Here is a 25,368-nt window from a genome sequence, read left to right as displayed (position 1 = left end):
AATGTATATCCCATCTTCTGTGATAGAAGGATGCCAAAGATGTTATTTTAACAAAAGTTGCATTCTTTTTTGTTTGATTATAATTTTTGAAGTTAATTCCCAATACATTGTTAGAATGTATCATCTATGTGCATGTATTCTTAAAAGTAACTAAGACAAAAGTGTCATAAAAAGCTCTATGTATATGTGCCATGTGTTTATGAGTGTTTGTGGTAGGAAATAATTCTCCACAAAGTGAGAAATATCAGGTAAAATGAGATTTCTTTAGAAATCTAGCTTTATGCAAAACTTTCTTTCATTTATTTGTTTCTTTGATGGAGTTGGAATGAATTTGCATATTATTGATTTCTTTTAAAAGTTCTTTGAACATCTTGGTCATTAAACATAATTATGATGAAGAGTTTTTATGTCTTGTATTTTGGTTCACTGCATAAAGTTTTGTGTTAAAAACAACAGCGATGATTAGGAATAATTTTGACAAAATTAATTTAATTAGGATTTCTACGAAGGCTGTTAAGAAATTTCTTGGAGCCTTATTATCATGCAGTTTAGTTTCACTTGGGATTTCATCTGCAAATACATTAAATTTATAATGAAGACCATCCTGTAATTTTTTTTGTTATAATTTTCATTGATTAATTTTTGTTTAAAGATCAGTTGACCACAAAGTTAAACACTTAGAAGAAGATTTGATCTCTGATATCATTGTTATTTCTATATAACATTAGGATCATTCAAAATAGACCACTCAAATTGAATTCTTTAAATGTTGAAGAATACATGTTTTCTCTCCTTTTTGATCTCTGACATGCCCAGTAAATCAGCAGTAACTCTTCATATGTTCTTCTCATGCTTTGCGTATTTTCAAGGAGTATATTATCTCTTTTTTAAAAATTGGAAACTGATCGCAAATGCTTCATATCCTATGTGTCTCCGACTTATATTTGTTTTGAAAAGATTTTTACAAAGTGTAATTAAAAGTTTTGCATAACTGATATTTCAGATTCTTTTCAGTTTTTTTTCATTGACTTGTAAAATTGAATGTATTTAACACTTAATTCTTGTCTGCTTTTATCGTTTAAGTTTGTTTTTCAAAGCATTAAAATAAAATTGTTGTATAAATTGGCACTAGATCTGATGTTACAAATTTTGATCATGCGCGCACGTGCACACACACACACACACACACACACACACACACACACACACACGCACAGATATAATTGACGTTAAGATAAATAGGTTTTAAAAGAATTTTTTTTTTCAATATAAGACAACAAGAGATAACTGAAATAAATTCCATAGAGCTACTAAATCTTCATTAAATAGTTGACAAAACATTCTAATCTCTCTGTTTTAAAATAATAAAAGAAATTTTAGACTGTGTTTCATCTATGCAGTATCTACATGTTAGTTTGACATGCTACAATTAGCAGCTAAATCTTCCTCAAATCAGATGTATCAAGGACATTGGATAATGGTAGTTATAGACTGACTTCCTGATCCTGTCCATGGTACGATGCAGAATGACTACAAAAAAGAGATCATAGACTACATAAAAGTGTTCAGTTAGCTACTTGCATGTCATAATTCTTTTGGTTCAAAGAGCTGTCTAGGACTGTTAACAAACACAGCAACTGTCAGTGAAGTAATTAGCTGATTACAAACATTTTACATTATAAATATATGCTGGAATAACATGATGCCATATGATACATAAATATGAATGATGACATGGAAGAAGAACCAGCATCTCCTACAGAGAAATGTGACCCTGAAATTAACAAATCATTATTTAGAAAATGAATTACATTTACCTGTTGTTTGATTAAATTTTTATAGCTGTTCTACATGAAATGTGTAAGAGTAAAACTGACTTAAGAAAAATATAGAAGTTCAGTTTTAGCTTAAGTAACAGGCAATAGTTTGGTGAAAGAGATTCACTTAACAGTAGTTTTTGTTCTAAAGGTACCATAAACTTTACATACTTCCAAAAAAAAAAGGTGCTTATATTCTCAACTAAAAACTAGCTCTTAGTGAAACAAGATATAACAACACAATTCACCATTCTTGTATTCTCTCCCATATATTACAACATACGATAAATATCTAAAATTTATTATTCACTATCATTTTGCCATTTGTTCAAGAGCAGAATTTAATATTTTGGCAAATTTGCCAAGTTACTTTGTATATTGGTTTAAATAAAAAAAAAAAAGAACAGGTAGAATACTTTTAAATAACTGCTATTTTCTAAACTAAGAATTCATTACTAAATAAAATACATATTCTGCAATGTGATGAAGTGGCTCTGTATACATATCTTTGATTAACACAAACTACATACACTTCCAAACAGTATTTATAGTTTATAATCTTCAGTTGTCTTTTTCACTGTCTATTACTTTTTACCAACTCATACTACCACTGCTGCTGTTTATTTAATCTCATAATTGATAAATTTATTTGTACTTTTCTGCACTTACATCATTTACAATCTAACTCTTCCTTAAATGTACTTTTCTTGCTCTTAAACAACCAATTGTTCCACATTTAGGAAGAACCATTAGTACACCAACAACATTTACACACAAGTAGACTTCCTTACCATAATATTTTGTTAATAGCCAGCAGCTCTTTGTAAATGTTATTAATCAGTGAATCTACTGATAAGTTTCTTTCTTGTTCACACACATGCATGTGCACACATTGTATTGTATTTTTATTTTATTTGCTTGATGCTTATCTGTTTGTTGCTGGTATTTCCACTGTAAGGAATGGTCTTATATGTTAAATTGTTTTGGTTGACCAATTTATTGGGACTCAGTTCCTAATTCTTCACTTTTCTATATATGTTGAGACTTGTGAATCTTTTTTTTTTCTTTTTTTTTTTTGCCCACAAAGGTACAAAACCTGTTGTCTAACCATTTTGTTTACATTTTCACAAGGCGGCTAAAATTATGCTCATTAGAAATGTTATATTTTACATCTTACATAAATCAAAAACAATGTGACAAGCACCATGAATGAATGACTTATTCCACATTGTTAGTGCATGCACTGTTGCACAAATTAAACTGGTTTGACTGTGTCTGAGTTTGTATATTCCATAGTTATTAGCTATTGGAGAGAAGATTGTTGTATCCTCTCTGATCCAATGCCTAAGAATGTTGCTTTTTTTCTACACATGGAAAGATAAATCCTGTGCTGTAACCATTTTATTTACTTTTCAAACAAGATTAAAATTACTTATTTGTTAAAAACAAGATATAGCTTTCAACTCAGAGATATTTCAGATGAAATAATCTAAATATCAAGGAGGATCATATACATTTTTTTTTGTTTTGTTTTTTCACCAGTGCCTTCAGCTAACTGGATCACGAGTTTATTTTATTCCTGGAACTTTTAATTAATTGTTCTTTATCTATTTTAGGTCAAAGAGCACACTTTTAAATAATAGCTTTCTATCAGTATACTGGTTTCAAATTTTGGAATAAGGCCAGCAATTTCAGGGGTTGGGGTAAGTCAATTATATCTACCACAGTGCTCAACTGGTTCTTATTTTATCAATCTCAAACGGATGAAAGGCCAAGTTGACCCTGGCAGAATTTGAACTTAGAACACAAAGACAGATGAAATGCAGCTAAGCATTTTGCCCAGTGTGCTAGCAATTCTGCCAGCTCATTGCCATTTCTGTTACTATAATAGTAAGTTCCTACTTACTGTTGTATAATGTTAAGAGAAGTAACTCGCAAAAAACTGAGAAGTAAGCAGCTGGTAGTCATGGTAGTTGGATGACAAAGGTGCTGGCAGTGACATTGTTGTTGATAACAGTGAAAATAAAGAGAAACAGAAAGAAAGATAGATAGATAGATAGATAGACAGACAGATCGACAGCAAGTTATTATTTCTAAAGTATCACTCTTTGAGAGAAGTATTCATGTACTCATGCAGATATGCACGTATTTGAGGGGTATTCTTTACCCAGGCTGAAACCCATTGGACAGCTGCTTATCTCAGTTTCCATGGTGTTTAAGTGACTAAAAGTATAGGACCTCACTTCTCCCAAACAGGATACCAGTCTGTAACAGAGTTAACCCTCAACTGTTTCTGGTACTCATTTTCAAATGAGTAAACTGAAGCAACATGAAATGGAATGCATTGTTCAGGGGCACAATATACCACTTAGTTTGAGAATTAAACTCACAACCAATGCCCCCTCTAAGTTTTTGTTGTAGGTGTGTACAAAAGTTTGCACTGTGTACAAATTTTATCTTCCTTTGTAAAGTATGTGCACATTTATGCAAGTAACCATCACTCATATTTCTTCAATTATACAAAAATCTGATTTCATTGTGTAAACTTTGTGTTTGCACATTCTCTTTCCTTTCTTACTTATGCACACACAAGCACACTACTTAGAAGGGACACTGCTTCCAACTTACTGATCATGATTCCGCCATTCAAACTGTTTTGTTATGTACCTATGTATTTTAGATGGGGATGGATGTAAAATAACTCATTATGTGAATTATAACCAGGCTACTCTAAATATTCTGTTGTGTGTCTGAACAAGAGGCCTTGTTCTACAAACCTAGGTTTACTCTACTTTGTGAAATAGGGACTACATCATAAATCACTTGCATTTGGATAACATGCTGTCCAAGGACATATTCATTTCAACTGCTTAATTGATGAGATTTCATCTTCGCTGTTTAATTAGTAAGATTGGTGTAAATTACACCTTCTGGTGTAACAGTCCTTTCAAAAAATTTTAAGTTAGTATGTTGTTTTTTATATAAAATATAATCATCGCTAATCATCTCTTCATTTTGGGACACTATTATTCATCTGGGATTAAATTACTTGATTAGTAAAATTGCTAAATTTGTTCATGTATTATTTTTCAATTGTACTTTATGAAATCAAATTTATAAAAATAGTTCAGATGTAAATGTACAAAATGTTTTTTAGGCAATGGCCTTGTAACCTTTGAAGAGCCTTACAGAATTGTTTTGATTCTCTGTATTGGGTTCAAATGTTGTCAACTTCAGTTTACCTCCTCATAACATTTTAACTTATTGAAATTGCTTGTGAATTACTTGTTGCTGATAAAGACTGTCACCACTTTACTTGGATTCCAGATTTTATTTTAGTACTTAATCCCTGAAGAGGTGAGAAAGTAAGCTCCTTTCCTTATTGAAGAGAAACTATTTTGATTTATTTGTATATTGTGTGATATCTTGTTTTACACATGTAAATTGATTTTTATTTTTTTTCTTCTCTTTGCAGAGATTTCTAAATCTCCAGAGAAAAGCCATTCTGTAGGGATTAAAATAACTGAATTGAATCCTCATTTGACATGTATCTTGTGTGGAGGATATTTTATTGATGCTACAACTATAATTGAATGTCTCCATCCTTGTAAGTAAAAATAAAAGAGAACAATTTTCAGTTATCTTAATTTGACTAAAAGAGTTTTTTTAAGCTTTTATACACACGGATGCTCTGAAATAGCAAAACAGTATAAATAAATAAACATTACATTTGACAGATTTTCTGAATGCCAGTGGATAAAATTAGTGGGGGTGCTGCTTAGGAAAATGTTTAGCCATTGTTTTAATATTGTGTAAAAGGGAACAAACATATAAAAAGAAAATTTACACATAAACTTGATCAGTTCACATTCTAGCCACTGCCAGGTAGTGTATTTAATTTGTTCACTGAACACCACCATGAATTCCCCCTTCTTTTTCAAAAACACTCCCTTAATCACAAAATAAGGGGATAAAACGTGCCCTATTTTTCAAATCCTGGCAGTAACACTAAAGCTGGAAACAGGATAATAATCTAATTCTACGCTTTATCACATTCAAGAATATAAACACATTTTTTTGCTTGACTCCTCACGACACTGACTTCAACTGTGTCAAAAATTAACGTACACAGAGCTGTTACATTATGATGTAAAAACTTTGTTGAAATATTGAGTAGATTTTAAAGCATCATGGCAATTTCAGTTTTTTGTTTTTTTAATTGCTGTACACATATATGTATTATCTGGTTTCTCTGTCTGATTTGTCTCCTCAACAAACTCCATTTCTTGAACTCACTAGGTACATACGACTTCCAACTAAGCCCACTAAAATACCCCATCTCTTCCTCTTGTCACTCTGCTGAGTCTTGCTATCCAAGCCCTACGTTAATCCCTATACACAATCCTTCTCAGAGTATCAACTCTTGGAATCTCCTTGTCATCTATATCTGCCTGTTGATGTCATCTATTATAACATTAACATGTAGATATTCAAAACAAGATATACATTGCATGCATCTGATCAGTCTCAGAATGCCTGCATGGGTTGTGAAAAGTCTGTATACCTCCTGACTAAGTCATAGAAAATGGAAGCTAAGAAGTGAAAACTTAAGGAAATCTAATAGAAATTGAACATCTGAAAGATTTCACTTCCTTTATTTATCCTCTGTTCTATACTACCTGTGTAAGTAAGGGTGTCAGTAGATCTCTCTTATTCACTTTATCATCATCATCATCATCATCATCATCATCGTTTAACGTCCGCTTTCCATGCTAGCATGGGTTGGACGATTTGACTGAGGACTGGTGAAACCGGATGGCAACACCAGGCTCCAGTCTGATTTGGCAGAGTTTCTACAGCTGGATGCCCTTCCTAACGCCAACCACTCATTCCTATATAATTAGGAATGACATTAAACCTGTCTGAACTATCTCTATAATACTCAGTTTCTCTCTTATCCACATTACCATGCCACCCAGAAAATGTGGGATAAGATTAGACCTATTCATATTCGGTTTCCCCTATAACCATCTTTAACCTCTACTTTTGTTACTCACTACAAGGCCAAGGTATAAATGATTCCATTACATCAGTTAGTACTCTACCATCAATCTGTCTTACAATTGTCCATCTCAGTTACACTCCATGACTCAGTGTTTCCATTGTCTATCTCAGTTACTACCCATTACTCTGTCTTATCATTCTCCACCTCAGTTATTCCATCACTCAGTCCTACAATTATCCGCCTCAGTGACTCTTTCAACACTCTCAACTATCACCCATCACTTACTGTTACCATTGTCCACTTTAGTTACTATCCATCACTCAGACATATCCTTCTCTGCCTCAATTATTCTTCCATCACTCTGTCTTACCTCAATTACTCTCCATTACTCAGTCTTGGCTTTGTCCGTCCCAGCTACTCCTCTATCAATCAGTCTTTCCATTGTCAACCTCAGTTCTATATAAATATATGTTCTCTTATTGCACTCTCTTATGAAAAGCTAACATTCTGAGGTATATTTTATGTTACTACATTCTTTGTAATGCGTTCAATGCTATTTCTTGTTTATATGAATTAACTTGCATTTACTCATTATATATGTGTGTAATTTGTGTGCTGTTATGAAACTTCCTGTTTATGGTTTCAGTCCCACTATCCAAACTTAATTGTTACTTTATCACTACTTTCTTTAGTTTGCCGTGCCTGCATTGTGCGTTACCTGGAATCTAGTAAATTCTGCCCCATTTGTGAAGTCATGGTCCACAAAACTAGACCTCTACAGAATATAAGGTAACATTGAATTTGTCTATAAATTGAAATCAAAACATTTTTTTTATTATAATTATTTTAAACAGTTATTATTAGTTGGGTTATTGTTGTATCATTATCGTCAATATTATTTAGTATTTTTTCCCAGTTGTGTGTGTGTGTGTGTGTGTGTGTGTGTGTGTGTATATTGCTCTATATGTGGTACCCTATCTATGCTCATAGCGTACATAGGGTACCACATATGAAGGTTATACTTTTCCCTTTTCTGCATATCAAGTAAGATATTTTCCCGAGGCCACCAGGTTTCTGCCTTCTTCACCACTTAAACTAAAATCTTAATTTTCTCTAAGTTTATCTTGATGCCTTTTGATTGAAAATTTAGCCTCCACGCCAGGAATTTCCTCTCTATTACTACTGTAGATTCTGCTATGAAAACTAGACCATCTACATATAAGAGTTCCCATGGACATTGTTGGTACCACGAGAAAAGCTCTCAGTACACTTTGTAATAGTGGTTGATTATAGGAAGGGTATCCAGCCATAGAAATGAAGCTAAAGGATTTGTAGAAGCACCAATCTATGTGAGGAGTGATTTTCTATAAGAAACGACTCAGACCATGACAAGCAAGTGAAGCCTGTGCATGTGTGCGCATGCACACATGCACACACACTCACACACACACACACCTTACCTGAATAGGAAAATTTGCAGCATGTAAAATTTTACGTTTACTTAGGCATTCTAGGATTTTATTGAAGGATGTATTTTTTTTATTATTATTTACTTTAATATTTCATTGTATGAATTAATTGCATGATGTCAACACCTCTATTTTCATTTTCTTTCTTTAATTTTTTTCTTGCCTGGAATAGGAAAGGAATTTAAAGACCATGTAATTACGTACATAATATAGATTATTTAAAGAATTAATTTCACAAAAAATACATTGCATAATATTTTATGCATAATCTGATAATTTGTGTGGCTGATATGTCATTCTGATTAAGGCATTAGGTTATGTTAATAATCATATTTTTAATGATTTCTCTCATGTTAAGCTCACAATTTTGTATATGTGTGCATTTTGCAATCTTTAATTTTCATGATATAAAAAATATTGTTTTATCTCACTGCCATTATATATTTATGAATTCTGCCTGATTGTCTTTCTATTAGTGTTTTCTCGTTCTTTCTCTTCTCATTTGAGTGCCCTCACTCACCCCCTCTTACTTGTAGTCTTTATCTCTCCTTTTCTCCTTTCCTCTTAAACTGACTACATGCAATTTAATCCAGAACATTTGCTGATAATGCATGGTAATAGGTTTAAGCTATATAAATATTGGAATTGCAAAATAAACTTCAGAATTTGTCCATTGATTTTGAAGTATTGATAAAGTTTCTAGTTTAACTACACCATTATTCATGTATTATTAGGAGTGGGGTGAAGATAGTCTAACTCAGTAACCATTCATCTGTTTTTGTCAGTCTAGTAAATTAAGGATATTTTTGCTTAAGGGCACAACGCAATAACTGTAGTAACCATATGATCACTAATTCTTCACCTTAGTGTTCAATGAGTTTTCATTGGTCATTCACTGCCATTTCAAATGTTCAGCATATCCAGCCAGTAAAATTAGGTTAGGTTATCTCCTTTGTGTATTTCCTTGATTGCTTGATGTATATTTACTCAAGTCAATCAGAAACTACTGAAGCAAGAGAATTTAGATCATTTTGTCATCAATGATTACTGAATATTTTTAATAGTTTTATTTTCTTAAAATTTTAAGTCTGTTTGGCTGTCCCATGATTTTAAAGAAAATAACACATTATAACAATAAAATGTTTGACTGTACTCTTAAAAAGATACTCTTTTCCTGAAAGTAACTTCCACTTCGTACCTGAGTCCTAGAACCCTAAAAACAGAAACATGTTGATTTTACAACACAGTAAGGTATTATTCAGGCATTCATGAATGACATTAGCATATATATATATATATATATATATATATATATATATATATATATATATATGTGTGCGTGGAGGCGCAGTGGCCCAGTGGTTAGGGCAGCGGACTTGCGGTCGGAGGATCGTGGTTTCGATTCCCAGACCGGGCGTTTATTGAGCGAAAACACCTAAGCACCATGAGGCTCCAGCAGGGGGTGGTGGTGACCCCTGTTGTACTCTTTCGCCCCAACTTTCTCTCACTGTTTCTTCCTGTTTCTTGAGTAACGCTGCGATGGACTGGTGTCCCGTCCAGCTGGGGGGAACACATACACCATAGAAACCGGGCCCATGAGCATGGCTAGGCTTTGAAAGGGCGATGTTATATATATATATATATATATATATATATATATACATATATATATATATATAGAGAGAGAGAGAGAGAGAGAGAGAGATAGATATATATATAGATAGATAGATGTATATAGATAGATCGATGTATATAGATAGATGGATGTATATAGATATAAAGAGATGTGTATATATATATATATATATATATATATATATATATATATATATATATAGATAGATAGATAGATAGCTATATTAAGAAATGGAGTTAAACACAGGTGTTATTTAAATCTTTATACTTCCGACATATGTTTCGAAGAAAACATTGGTATTATTCCCGAGGAAATAAAATGATGTAGAATAATGTAATCATCTCGTCAGGGAACAAAAGAGAAACAAAACACAGCAATAAGTCATTTTAACCAAATGTGATCTCCATGTATGTAATGAAGAGAATGCTGGCAAGATATTTTTTAAAAATCCGTTAATAGATTTAACGTCAAAGGCAATTTAAAGAATGGGAAGGAGCAGAAAGAAATAATTTACCAGAAAATTAAGAGTGGAGAAATGTAGTGCGACCAAATTAATTTACTAAGCCCAGGATTGTTGCATTTATTGATGCACTTAAATATAGAGTAATGGTTGGATATTCTTTTGGACAACAGAGATGAAGAACCACCTATGTAAAAAAAAAACATCAGAACTGGAAGTAATTTTACATTGATAAACAAAGTTTCTAGTCTTAGAATTATTGCTAAGGAAACGAATACGATTTGAATTTATATCAGAAATACTAATATTATTGTTATTATTGTTGAGTATTATTTAAGGGCGAATCTAAATTCAACCTTTTTACACCTATATTATATTATTTTTTTTCTCCGAATTTTTTTTTTTTCTCCGTGTTTTTTTTTTCTCCGTGTTTTTCTCCTTGTCTCCGTATTCTTTCTGTTGAAGAGCGTAGCTCGAAACGTCAAAGACTTTCCGTATTCCCAAGCGTCATACTAATATATACTTTTGTTATTTACACCACCTGTCCTCGTCTGTTGTTATTTTTTGTATATTCTCCCATATATATATATATATATATATATATATATATATATATATATATATATATATGTATGTATCTATGTATGTATGTATGTGTGTATATATATATATATATGTATGTATCTATGTATGTATGTATGTGTGTATATATATATATATATATATATATATGTATGTATGTATCTATGTATGTATGTATGTGTGTGTGTATATATATATATATATATATATATATATATATATATATATATATATATATCCCCCCCCAAAAAAATAAATAACAATACAAAGCTGGCTCTTTACAAATCATTTGTCTTAACATCCCTATTGTATTCCTGTGAAACTTGGACTTGTTATGAAAGGCATTTTAAAATGTTAGAAAAATTCCACCAAAAATGCCTTCGTCATATTTTAAGAATTAAATGGAATTCTTTTACTCCAAACACAGATATCCTTGCATCTGCAGGCATCCCCTCAATTAAAGCCATGATTTTGAGGAACCAATTGAGATGGTGTGGCCATATTGTTCGAATGGCAGATGAACGCATGCCGAAACAGCTGTTTTATGGTGAGCTTGCAGAGGGGAAATGTTATCGGCATAAACCTAAAAAAAGGTTTAAGGACTGCTATGAAGTCAATTGGAATGGCTCCAAAAGATATAGAAGCCCTCGCTTCAGATCGAGTTGGATGGCGAACAAGGGTGTGGAGTGGAGTGAAAGCGTTTGAAGAGGCCAGGATGATGCAAGCAGGGCTCAAGAGACATTTAAGGAAAAATGTAAAGACTGAGAAGGTGAATGACAAGGACCTTTTTGTGCGCACAGTCTGTGACAGACCATGTCTGTCCTTGGCTGGCCTCAAATCTCACCTGCGAACCCATGGAAAACAAACCTCATCCAGCTATTCTGATTATATGTCTGTGCACACGTTTGAATGTGGTGTGTGCCAGAGGGTTTGCAAATCCAATGGGGGTCTTAAAAGACATGTTAGGATCCACAATGAGCAGAACTTACTTGCAGGTATTGGTAGTGCAAATCAGAGGTGCAATCTGTGTGGGTGTTTTTTCAAAACACTGTCTGGTTTAAAAAGCCACATCAGACGCCATGAAAGGGCTAAGGTGTAGGTGCAGGAGGTGGTCAAACTCTGTTTAAGGAGTAGACAACCACCATATATATATATATATATATATATATATATATATATATGCCAAAGGTAAGCAGAGTTAGCGGTTATAGAGACTGACTAAGAGATGAAATATCCGGAAGAGTGGCTATGTGGTAAGTAGCTTGTTTACGAACCACATGGTTCTGGGTTCAGTCCCACTGTGTGGCACCTTGGGCAAGTGTCTTCAACTATAGCCTCGGGGCGACCAACACCTTGTGAGTGGATTTGGTAGACAGAAACTGAAAGAAGCCCGTTGTATATATGTATATACATATATATGTATGTGTGTGTTTGTCCCCCAAACATCGCTTGACAACCGATGCTGTAGTGTTTACCTCCCTGTAACTTAGTGGTTCAGCAAAAGAGACCGATAGACTAAGTACTAGGCTTACAAAGAATAAGTCCTGGGATTGATTTGCACGACTAAAGGCGGTGCTCCATCATGGCCACAGTCAAATGACTGAAACAAGTAAAAGAGTAAAAGAGATTTACTATCGGTGTCAGTTACCTGTGCTATCCCTGGACATGGGTATGCAGGCACACTATGCTCGTAGGGTATGGGTAGGAACAGAATAAACAAAAGTTTATCAGGTATCAAATTCAAATAATCGGAAAACAGAAAAAAACTTTAGATCAACAAACAAATCAATTGGACAACATCTGTAGATTATTTTTTAATACAAAACATGACATAACATTTCTGTGTTTTATATATTTATATATATATATATATATGTACCAGTGGAACGCTAAGAGCACCGTCTGAACGCGATCGTTGCCAGAGCAGCTGTCTGACTTCAGTGCAGGTGGCACGTGGAAAGACATTCGAGCGAGATCGTTGGCAGTGCCGCTGGACTGGCTCCTGTGCAGGTGGCATGTAAAATACATCATTTCGAGCATGTCCGTTGCCAGTACCGCCTGACTGGCCTTCGTGCTGGTGGCACGTAAAAGTACCCACTACACTCTCGGAGTGGTTGGCGTTAGGAAGGGCATCCAGCTGTAGAAACTCTGCCAAATCAGAGTGGAGCCTAATGTTTTACCCTAATGTTTTAATTTGATTAACCATAACCAAGTTCTCAAAGTGGATGCAGAGATATTTCCGGAATTAACACGCCAAAATGAAGACTTTTGAATTTTACCATTAAGTTATAATTAGCAGAACCATATGCGCATTCGCGACTAGTGGTGAACAACTTGTATAAAATTCTGAGAATTATACTTTCCTTACAGTTCGTGCTGATGAGAAACATATTTTCGGTAGGGGAATATTAATTTCAAAACTATAGTACACTGATAATTTATATTTATGTAATTTTCAGTCTTGCCCGCATACGTTTTGGTATTTCGCTGAATTTCATTTGAGAACAATTAGGTCTTAGTAGACACATTACATGTGATCTTCTTCTAGCACATTAACAGTCCACCTAGTGTCTCCTTTATATGTACATATACAATAATCCCTTGAGATCTCAAATATTTTTTCTGAATCTCTCTGATTCTTTTAATGTGCTTGCTTCCTGGTAATAAATCGATATTAATATCCAATTTTTTACCCTAATGTTTTAATTTGTATACATACATATATATATATGTATATGTATATATACATTAGATATGTATGTATATATACATATGTATATATGTATATATACATATGTATATATGTATATGTATATATGTATATATACATATGTATATATGTATATGTATATATGTATATATACATATGTATATATGTATACATATATATGTATACATATGTATATATGTATACATATATATGTATACATATGTATATGTATTTATACATATGTATATGTATCACTTGCATACACGCAAAATAATGCACATATACCTCCATACACACTCACATACATGCACACACACATCCACATGTACGCACACATACCGCTTACACAACACGCATACAATTACACATACATGGGCATATATACATGCACTCAGGAATGCACATATACTCCACACAACCCCACACACATACACACGCACACAATATATATACATATGCACACACATATACACAAGCTTGCACGCCCGCACATACCTACACATACACATACATACCTCCTTCTTTTACACTCTCCTGCCTTAGAAAGAACTTTTTCTTCATCCATTCCTTTCCAGTCATTTCAAAATGTAACCATATAGGAATCGCTGGTGATTTTCTTTCTCCTGTCTTCCTTTCTATTGAACTTTCCTCTGTTTCCGAAGAAGAGCATCTGCTCAAAATGTTAAACCATCTTTCTTTCTTTCCCAGAGTATCTGCTAATACTTTATCTGTACCACGTTCTTGTGTTATTTTTTTTTGTTTTGTTCTTCTTTTTTGGATTTACTATATATATATAAACAATTGCAGTGTGGAAAGTGTTTATAAGCCATTTAAAAACACGCAAAAACCGTTAAATTTACTTCAACATTTAAATTTAATTTTTTAAATTTCAATTTAAACAAATAGAATAGTTGTATTGAAGATGTAATTGTTTATATATTTTTTGTTGGAGTTCTAGATAAAGGAAGACTTAGATATTTAATTATATGCATATATGTATATATATATATATATATATATATATATATATATATGTATGTATGTATGTATGTATGTATGTATATATATATACACACATATACACACCTACATTATTATTGGGACACTCTTGGACATGAACGAGTTTTGACTGGTATATATTTGAGATGTAATGGAGTGAATTTTGATGGTTGTGGATTGCACTTGGTTGTATTGTCTGATAGGGTGTTTTTGTTGTTTTTTAGTTGTTCTTGACGTATGATTGAATAGTTAACGCTCACGCTCATAACGCATAGACATTTGAAATAATTTTTACAATCCAGTCATCAGTTCACACAGAATTTTATCTCTCTTTAAACCGTGACCCTGAAGTGATATATATATATATATATATATATATATATATATATAATGGAACTGTTATTGTGTATATTATTGTGTGTGTATATATCAGAAAATGTATATAAGTTGAAACAATTTGTTGGCCTTTTTGGTTTTGAAATAATTGTTTATGTTATATAATATGTTATATCGTATTCGTAGTTTATTATGTAATATTATGATATAAATAAATTATTGGATTGTCAATAGTGCCTCTCTGCTTAATTTATATTTGTAATTTGCATTATACCCATATTTATATGGTATTCAACTGATGTTCCAGTGAATTGGATGTTTTACACACCCCTTTGAAGGAACTCTTTTCTTCAGTTTCTTCCACATATATATATACATACATATATATACATCTATACATACATATATGCACACACACACACACACACACACACACATATATATATATATATATATATATATATACATACATATAAATCTATATCTACATACATTATATATATCATCATCATCATCGTTTAACGTCCACTTTCCATGCTAGCATGGGTTGGACGATTTGACTGAGGACTGGTGAAACCGGATGGCAACACCAGGCTCCAATCTAATTTGGCAGAGTTTCTACAGCTGGATGCCCTTCCTAACGCCAAATATATATATATATATATATATATGTGTGTGTGTGTGTGTGTGTGTGTGCAGATGTATATACAAATATATAGATGCATACATATATATATATATATATATATATATATACATGCATATATACATATTGAAAGTATTAATAGTGAAACTATTGAAACTGAAAGTACCTCACATTACAATTGAAATGTTATTGCTTCACTTTTGGCAGGTAATACTGAAATAGTGTAAGAGATAAGAGATTGCTGTGGACTCGCATAGGGCTAGAAGTTGAAAGTCATTTTTTTTCCCATGACACTGCATTGACCCTAAGTTAGGCATGTGTAAAATCTGAATGAAATCTGTTGGGTAGTTCTTGAGTTTTAGTGATGTGTGCACATACACATACACACACACACACACACACACACACACTTGCTCTCAAATAAACACCTGGACATATCCATAAAGAAAGAAAGGACACATGCTATTTTAATCTGAATTTTGACACATCACATTGAGAACACCAGTTTCTGTCCAATCAGAAAAATTAAGTAACATTTTAGTCGGTACTAAACTTTTACAGACACAGGTATGCTATAGGCACAAACATGTTTGTGTGATTACAAGTTTACTGTGCAACATTTTGAGCAAATTCCTTGTTCTGTAGTGATGTGTTGATGAATGTCTTGTGAGTGAATTTGGTAGATAGAAACTGTTGGTAATTTATTGTGTGTGAAATTCTTTAACCCTTTAGTGTTCAGGTTAATCTGTCAAATGTAATGCTTACTTGTTCACATTATTTTGAATTATTCAGGTTCAAGAGGGGTGTCTATAGTATTTGCTTGTAACTGAATTTTTTTCATACGGATTTGAAATTTTGTCAGTGGCTGCTTATGTACCGGTGGTTTATAGTTATGCAATTTTAGCTGATCTTAATGATTGAATTTGACTTTATGGGCAGGTAAATTTAATTAATGAGTGTAAAAGCAATAACTTTATGGATAAACACTAAAATTGAAATTCTTAATGTATCTGTTTGACTTGTTGCTAAATTTATCCCAGATGTCAACTGCCAACAATTTTGCCACTTGTCAAGATGAGGTACATTAATTTGAATTAATTAAAATACAGATTTTACTCTTTCTCTATATTTCATTCAAGCATTTTCATTGAAAATAAAGTACAAAACTCTTTTACTAGTCAATATACCATTGGCTATGTAGTCTTATACAATTTAACGAATAAATTTACATGGCAGAATGCATCTAATTAAAAAAGCTCATTAACAGGCAAGACAATGGTGAATACAGGTATGTAACATACTGAGAATTAATATGTGTTTCTCATTTTCACATATTATTTGTAATAAAATGAAAGGAATACATGATAGTATTACTATCAAACAACAAAATATAGTTATGCCATATTGTCCAAAGCACCCTTTACACAAGGGCACTTTGCAAAACGAACATATATATGAGGTCTCAACCTGATATTCTTTTGCAGTGAACACAGTCTGCAAACTTTTTCCTTCCATTTATTTTTTCCATTTATGAAAGTCAATATTTTCTGTCGACATCCACCTCAGTTAATTTTGCTTTTCTCCCAGTTCTGTGCTTTCTGGAAGAAAAGCCCTCACGTAACTGAGATGCAATGTCAACCCAAAATTTCAAACGGTCATAGGCCTTTGGTGGCAGAGGCACCTTCTGGCTTTTTACATAAACAATATATGAATTAACTATAGTTAGACATAATGCTATATCAGGACTCCAGTAGTTCCACAGTCAAGGAAGCTGATTGATACCAAACATAATGTTTATAGTAAGAAAAGCTTGTATTTCCGCAGTATCAGTTGGCTGCCATAGTGGATCGGGTCTTCTATTAATAGAAATTATGCATTGAACATATTTATTTGTTTCCTCCATGACAGTTTCAAAAAAACTTTTTGGTAAAAATTAAGATGAATAGTCCAATGGTTGAGCATTGGGAGGGAGACTGTATTGTGGACTAGTCTTTTCTGTGAAATTGGGAATTGTGGTTGAGGTAGTAATCTTCAACCATATTGCTGTAATGTTTTCAATATCATTTTCATCACTTTCTTTATCAAGATATTCCTTGTCCAACGATTTTTCGTAAATATCAGTATCAGATTCATCCAAAGGCAAATCACAGTTGTTTTCATTTATATTTTGTGCATCATCAAGAGTTAAATAAAACCTTCAAATTTGGAATCACTACTTGCTGATGCTATATTGTTAAAAACTAAGATACACACTTTTCTTCAAGTGTTGAAAAAAAACCAAGAAGTCTCAAAAATTTTGTGGTATTTTCTCTTGAATAAAGGCAGGAAAAACTTTATCTCACATTATCTCAAAGCTATGGGAATTCAATAACGTGATTTGTTTATATTTTTAGTGATTTCAGGAATTGGATATGGCTGGTCTGAACACTAAAAGGTGTCTCTATAGCATAGCCGATCTGGTCACAGGCCGAGCAAAATTGATTTTTTTTCTTCCATTCCTTTTTTATATTCTTTGCTGTCATAACAACTTGAACTTAATTTTAGAACATTTGTCGAATGAATAATTCTTTACTCGAGGTGTGGGTAAGAGTTGTCAATGGGAAGAACATTCATTTAGTTTAAAAATCCTGCCTTGAATAAGCCCTTGGTCAACTTGTGTTAGCATGGGAAAATGGATATTGAATGAATGAATGAACATTTGTGTATTTATGTATGAACACTAAAATAGATATATTTTTACTTCCAAAAACTATCTAAATTTTTGCTATATTAATAATGATTTTTTTTGCTAAAAAAAAATCTGTCATATCTTCATTTCCAGGGCTTCATGAAAGAGAACATTTTTTTGCTGAGTTAAAAAATTAAAATTAAAATATTTTAACTGGGGAAAGTGAAACACAAATCCTACCAGGGTCCACTATGCCTTTTGTCTTTTCAAGGTCAAAGTACCAGTGAAGTACTGAAAGCAATGTTATTTGCTCCCTGTTATCTCAAAATTGCTGTCCTGCCAAAATTTGAAAAACCATTATTATTATTGAACTGGCAGAATCATTAGCATGCTGGTCACAATGGTTAGCAGCATTTTGTCAGTCCTTACGATCTGAGTTCAAATTTTGCTGAGGTCAACTTTGCCTTTCATCCCTTCAGGGTCGATAAATTGAGTACCAGTGAAACATTGGGATTGATGTAATCAACTAGTCCCTTCCTCCAAAATTTCATGTCTTGTGCCTTTAGTAGAAAGGATTAATATTATTATTATTACCATCATCATATCATGCACTCAATAAAAATCAAGAACACAAATGATATTTATTTCGAATAACTATTTTATGAATAATTATTTCCGTACAATTGTTTTCAAACAATTTCCATGATACACCAGCAATACTTTCCTCTTTTTGTGATAGTTATTCTTTCACATTAGCTTATATATCTTACTCATATATAATTAAATTGCATTTGAATTAAATCTCTGTTTGCATTTGTCTCTCTCTTATACTTACACAAATACGCACATGCAAGAGGGAAGGAGAAAATGATGGAACTAAAAAGCGGAAAAGAAGTACAATTCACTCAGTCAGCATAATAACTAGTTACATATATGACATTTCTAGGCATGTACTGTATGCATTGAGATGCCATATGCTAACTAGTTGTTGTTGCAGATAGTATAAGAAATGAGTGGAGAGTGCCTACCATTTGGAAGATTGGTATAAAAAAAAATAAAAATCCAGTGCAGATGCAAAAAGACATGATTAAAAATTATAAAGATACTGAGTTACAGATGTCACCAAGAAAGAAGTGTATATGTTGCCTTTATGAGGCTGGCACTTACTAATGTCACTGACTTAGATGTAACTTGCATTAGTAAAATAGATCTGTGTCATCCCTCAATTAAACTGAGATTATCTTATCTTTAGTGTCATGTATATATGTATACACACACACACATAATTACAGTTAAGTAATGCCTTCAAAGTGCATGTCTTTCAATTAATGTTTAATTGGAGTGTTATATTGTTTTTGAAATAGTATTTAGACATAAATATATTTACTGTTTGCCTTTTTTAAAAAGATAATATTTAGAATTAAATAAGTGGAACACAATACTTATGTGAGAGGGCAGATGACAGAAAACTTGTTTGCTCAGTAGCAACTCAGTAGATACAGCTTACAAAGATAAAGTTACAACCTGAGAGGGAAACTAAAAGATTTTATATCAGAACAAAGGAATACATTTAGAAAAGTTGTGGGCTTTTTTTCTCTGAAAAAATTTCACCATTTCTCTACTATGAGCAAAAAAGGACATTTCAACTTTCTCAAGATACAAATATGGGGGTGAGGTAAATGATGTAAGAGATGTGGATAGTCTGTGCTTTCTATTTGAAACAATGATTATCTTATAGCACATTGATATTTAAAATGTTTGTAAAAAGCAGAAATATTGTAATACTGCCCTTATAATACATGCTCATATTAATAAACATCAAGACAGAAATTGTTAGCATTTTTTAAATAAAGCCTCAATTGAAATAAAAAATCTGTGTCTAAAATATTCAGTATCCCTGTATTGTGTTTTACTTGCAATTAATATAATAATATTGGTGAATCTAAAAGAAGATAATCCATTGTTTATTTTCCAGGGCTGATGAAACTTTACAAGACTTAGTGTATAAATTGGTTCCTGGCCTTTACCGAAGTGAGTTTTCTGCAATATTTACTTTTCCCTTATTCAATTTACTTCTTTCTTCAAATATTCATCTATAGTAATGTCATGGGTAAATTCATAGGATTTTCATATCTGAGTATTGATTTTTTTTTTTTATTGTTGTAATACTATTATTCATTTTCTTCCTATTAAGGTATATTTTTCACAAAAAGGTGATGTAATACCATTATTGCATAGTACTAGCCTTTAATTGTTTTCAGTTTTGAACTTTGAAATTAACCTTGCCATCATTTTTTTTTTATGTCAAACTTATGTCTGTCCAAAAGTGTATATATATGTACATATATTTGTGTGTGGGTATCTTTTGTCTTCACATTCCTTCTATTGTATTCTTTCTCCACCTCCTCTGCTCTTTTTTTCTTTGTCTTTTTCTCTGTGTTCACTCTCTCTATTTCTTTCAGTCATATTTCAGTCTATCCTTGCCCTCCCCTCCTCTATATGTACTTACTTTTGTGATGAAGGATTGACTTAATGTACAATGAATGAAGAATCTGTATTGCTCATCTTCTGATACCTGTCACATGACAACATTGTTCCATACTTCTCTTACATTTCCATTTATTGACACAATTACCAGATTCAGTTGTTGGCACTCTTTTACATAAAACAATGATTTTTTTTTCTTTCTATACAAAAGCTGTTATGTTAACATACTATGCTGCATAAATGTGGGTGTAGACTTATGTATGTGTAAATATGTGTGTTTAGATGTAAATAGATAATATATATGTGGTGTGTAAATGTAAGTATATATTTATGTGAAAGTATGTGTATATGTGTGTATAAATTGCTTTACAGATTTTTACCCAAACAATATCTTCAATCTCACAATATTCTTTACCAGAATATTGGGAAACTGGCTCGTTGATTTATGACATGGTTTGTGTGTGTGTAACACATATACATACATCTGTCTATATATACTCACATTCAATTCAATGTTTATGGAGATGAGAAATTAAATTCATTCTTTATGCAACTTTCTTATTGATGTTATGAATAATATTTATATGCAAATGGGTTGTACAGAAGTAGAACCTGACAGCAAGATAGTCTACTAACATAGAATTTGTGTATGTATGAGCTTATTTGTAAGGGGTTATGGATGACTAGTCTTTAAAGTATTTTGCAAGGAAGTAATTGTTCCCCCCCCCCTCTTAATTGTGTCAAACATACTACATCTGCTTAATGACTCTCTCATCACAACTTTGGTAAAGAATGTTGTCAAATTTCACTGTGGAGGACTAATAAAACATGCCTTGAATTGTCATCTACATTTGGTTGAAATAATATTATCCATTTCATCATTGAACTAATGTTGTCACTTTTCTCACCATATAAATATTTCTAATTAAGAATTTAATTTGTTTTATGTATTGATTTTAGTTTCAGTTGTCACATTAGCCTATTTTAGGGGAAGTGGCAAATTTGACAATCATGTCTTTCCCAATGGTATTCATGATACAGTTAAAACAGCAAGCTGACAGAATCAACATCAAAGTATCAGATGAAATGCCTTACAGTTTCATTCTTGCCTTCTGTACTCTGAGTTCACATCTTGTCAGCTTTGCCCCTTTTTAGTTTCATCATCATCATCATCATCATTTGATGTCCTCGTTCCATGCTGGCATGGGTTGGACGGTTTGACAGGAGCTGGCCAGGCAGGAGCCTGCACCATACTTCTGTGTCTGTTTTGGTGGGGGTTTTATGGTTGGATGCCCTTCCTAACACCAACCACCCAGCAGAGCAGACTGAGTGCTCTTTTATGTGGCACAAACACAGGCAAGGTCAGTTTTGGCATGGTTTATACAGTTGGATGCCCTTTCAAACACCAACCACTTGACAGTGTGGACTGGATGCTTTTTGAAGTGGCACCAGTACTGGAAGGATCACCAAGCAACTTGCAAGACAAAGATCCTTTGAGAAGGGAGGGAGCATTTGAAGAGGTGATCTTGTGTCAGCTGATGAAAGGTTATAGTGAGACAAAGAGACAGAAACAGGTGTGTTGTAGGTAGGGAAGAGAAAGAGAGAGAGAGGGTGGGAGACAGCAGGAGTGCAAGAGAGGGCAGGAAAGAGATGATGGCAAAATGCTGGGCATACTCACAAGGGACAGGGATTGGAATATAGATAGGAAGGTCAAGTAAAAGAAGAGAGAGATAGACGGTGGCAAGTGTCAGGGCATATCCTTGAACTACAGCAGTCACAGTATAAGTGGCAGGGCATTACTAAAGAAACATGAGTAGAGTGTGGGCAGAGGGAATGCAGTGAGTGGTGAAAAACCTGGGTGTATAGAGGGGTTGGCTACTGGCTAGCAATGATACAGTGAACAGGATTCTGAGTAAAGGATTGAGGAGTGAGAAATAAGCATAGTGCATGAAAGAGGAGATATGAGGCAGAGAAGAGTTGTAGTTTGGTTTGTTACAGTAGGATGTGTGAAAAGTTTTCTTGTTAGATGTGGGTGGAACACACAGTGATTCTAGAAGTCGGTTTCTCTGATATGTGCAGGTCTTGTCAAGAACCTCATATGACCAGTCATCTCAGTCCATTGTCATCCTCTCCACGAGGCCCAACATTCTAAGATTGGCCCTTGCCACTTCAGTTATGCCTATAAATAAGATACTGGATCAGTACTTGGACGTATTTCTCTCTCTCTCTCTCTCTCTCTCTCTCTCTCTCTCTCTCTCTCTCTCTCTCTCTCCCTCTCTCTCTCTCTCTCTCCCTCTCTCTCTCTCTCTCTCCCTCCCTCTCTCTCTCTCTCTCTCTCTCTCTCTCTCTCTCTCTCTCTCTCTCTCTCTCTCCCTCTCTCTCTCTCTCTCTCTCTCTCTCTCTCGTTGGATCTGAGAATTATATTAAGAGTACACATGACTGCAGAATACTCAATCACTTACGCGTTAATTTCAAGGGTAGGGAATCTGATGGTCAAGTCCAGCAGACTACCTACCACTAGTGATAGGAAGTAAAGTGTTCTCAACAGAGGGTACAACAGTTGCATGGCTAATTCGCTGCTATCCTAAGTTCTTTTAGTACTGCTTTTCAGCAAATTGAATTTATTAAATGAGAACTTGAGTAGTGTATGCTTAATTGGGATCAAAGTATTTTCTTTGCTTTGTGTTACCATTAATACTATGTTTCTCACCACAATCTTAAACCAAACAAAAATGAATCATCCATTAATAGCTATATAATGTCAAATGGAAAAACATTCTGCAGCGAAAAATATAAACTGCTATAAAACCAATTGTAGGGAGTTAGTAACAATGGTACACCCCTCCCACATGATGAGTGGAATGAGTCAGTCACTATAAGTAAGGTGACATCAGCGAGAGAGTACAAACAGCACATGTAGACCATGTTGATAGTCATGTCTGTGCTGATATAGTAATTATACTGTGATACTGAGTGGACACTGTAATGATCCAACCGTTTGAGGATAATAACACTGTACAACTGGGGGTCGTACAGTGCCAGTTAGAAACATCCTGTTGACAACTGAGAATATAACAATATCTGTCAGAGCAACAACTATCATATAAAGACAGATTCAACAGTGGCAAAAGACCATTTTATAACAGTGGTGACAAGGATAAACCAATTCACGTGGAGTTAATAGAAACTCAAAGAGGATTTAAACAATTCTTGAGAAATTGATAAACTCAACAAGGATAAACCAATTCACATGGAGTTAATAATTTGTTGGCAGGTTTGCTCGAATTGGAAAATCAGCAACAACAACTGCAAGAGCAACAACAGATGCAACGACAATTAATATTATAGCAGCAAATGCTGTAATTACTGAAGTCATCAGGAAAGCCAGAAAAAGTGTTCTCGACAGACTATGTTGTGAAGTCAATTACTAAATTCAAATATGAATCTGATGAAGGAGTTTGCTTCAAGGCATACTACAGAAGATGTGAGCAAATCTTTGAGAAAGAATATAAAGACTGGGATGGCGAAATGAAAATGCACTTAATCTTGAAACCTGGCAGCAACAGAACATGAACAATACAGTAATTATGTGCTCCCAAGAAAACCTTCAGAGATGAACTTTCTCCATTGAAAATTTTACACAATATATCTATTGTATCATTAAAGTTTATTGTTCAACACTCATTGGAAGTGACTGAACATAGAGAAAAACAACAATGAGGATTACATCACATATGTTGGTAGAGTAAACAAGGAATGCAAGAAGTTTAAACTGGATAAATTAACTCCAGGCATGTTCAAATGCCTGATTTTTACACAGGGACAACTGCCGAAAAGAACGCAGAAGTCAGAACTAGAATTCTTGCAAAGCTGAAGCAAAGCCAGGATGTAACCCTGCAAAAATTGTCTGAAGAATGTGAAAGGATACTTAAATTAAGACACAACACAGAGGAAATTGAACGTAAAGATTGTTTCCAAGTAAAACCAGTGCAGAATAGTCTGAATAGAGATAAAGTGTTTTTTAAAAAACACGACAAACATCAGGATATAAGCCCATGTTTTGCATGTGGTGGTATGCACCTGAGGAAAAATTGTCCATTTAAAAAAGTGAGTGTTTTCATTGTGGAAATATGGGACATATAAAGTCTCATTGTAGAATGAAGATTATAAAACATCAGAAAAGGTTTGTCATCAGAAGAAATTGAAAATTTTACGATGAGATAATTTGTGACGGTGAAAATCAGAAATACAACTGTTGAAGTGCAATTAGACACAGGTAGTGACATTACTATTATAAACACAAAGAACGTGGAAATATGTTGGTAAGCTGAATTTAATTAAATCTAAAAATGGTAGCACATAAGTGTTCTGTGTGGGAATGTAGTTGGGTCAGTCAAATGTTCAAAAGAGGCCAAAAGATTGAGGCAAAAAATTTTAAAATTATTTCCAGATATTTTTTGGGAAGAACTGAGTTACTGTACAAAAACAAAAGCTAAGATCATAGTAAAGCAAGGTACAACACCAGTCTTTAGGCCCAAACGGAATGTGCCATT

The 25,368-nt window shown here is 33.3% G+C and overlaps 1 protein-coding gene across 2 annotated transcripts in view; it reads left to right on the top strand.

Annotated features, from left to right (window-relative positions):
• LOC106875343 (uncharacterized) overlaps positions 1-25,368 on the top strand; it is a 205,805-nt gene that overhangs the window by 136,245 nt on the left and 44,192 nt on the right. For both annotated transcript variants that reach the window (XM_052970202.2, XM_052970201.2), the window contains exons 3-5: positions 5,293-5,424; positions 7,515-7,611; positions 20,304-20,359. In XM_052970202.2, the coding sequence (XP_052826162.1) occupies positions 5,293-5,424; positions 7,515-7,611; positions 20,304-20,359 (285 nt within the window). The remainder of the gene's footprint in view (positions 1-5,292; positions 5,425-7,514; positions 7,612-20,303; positions 20,360-25,368) is intronic.

This window comes from Octopus bimaculoides, chromosome 8 (assembly GCF_046866305.1).
Source record: "Octopus bimaculoides isolate indiv1 chromosome 8, ASM4686630v1, whole genome shotgun sequence".
Lineage (NCBI taxonomy): Eukaryota > Metazoa > Mollusca > Cephalopoda > Octopoda > Octopodidae > Octopus > Octopus bimaculoides.
Note: the sequence above shows the minus strand (reverse complement) of the source record. Positions and strands in the feature narration are given on the sequence as shown.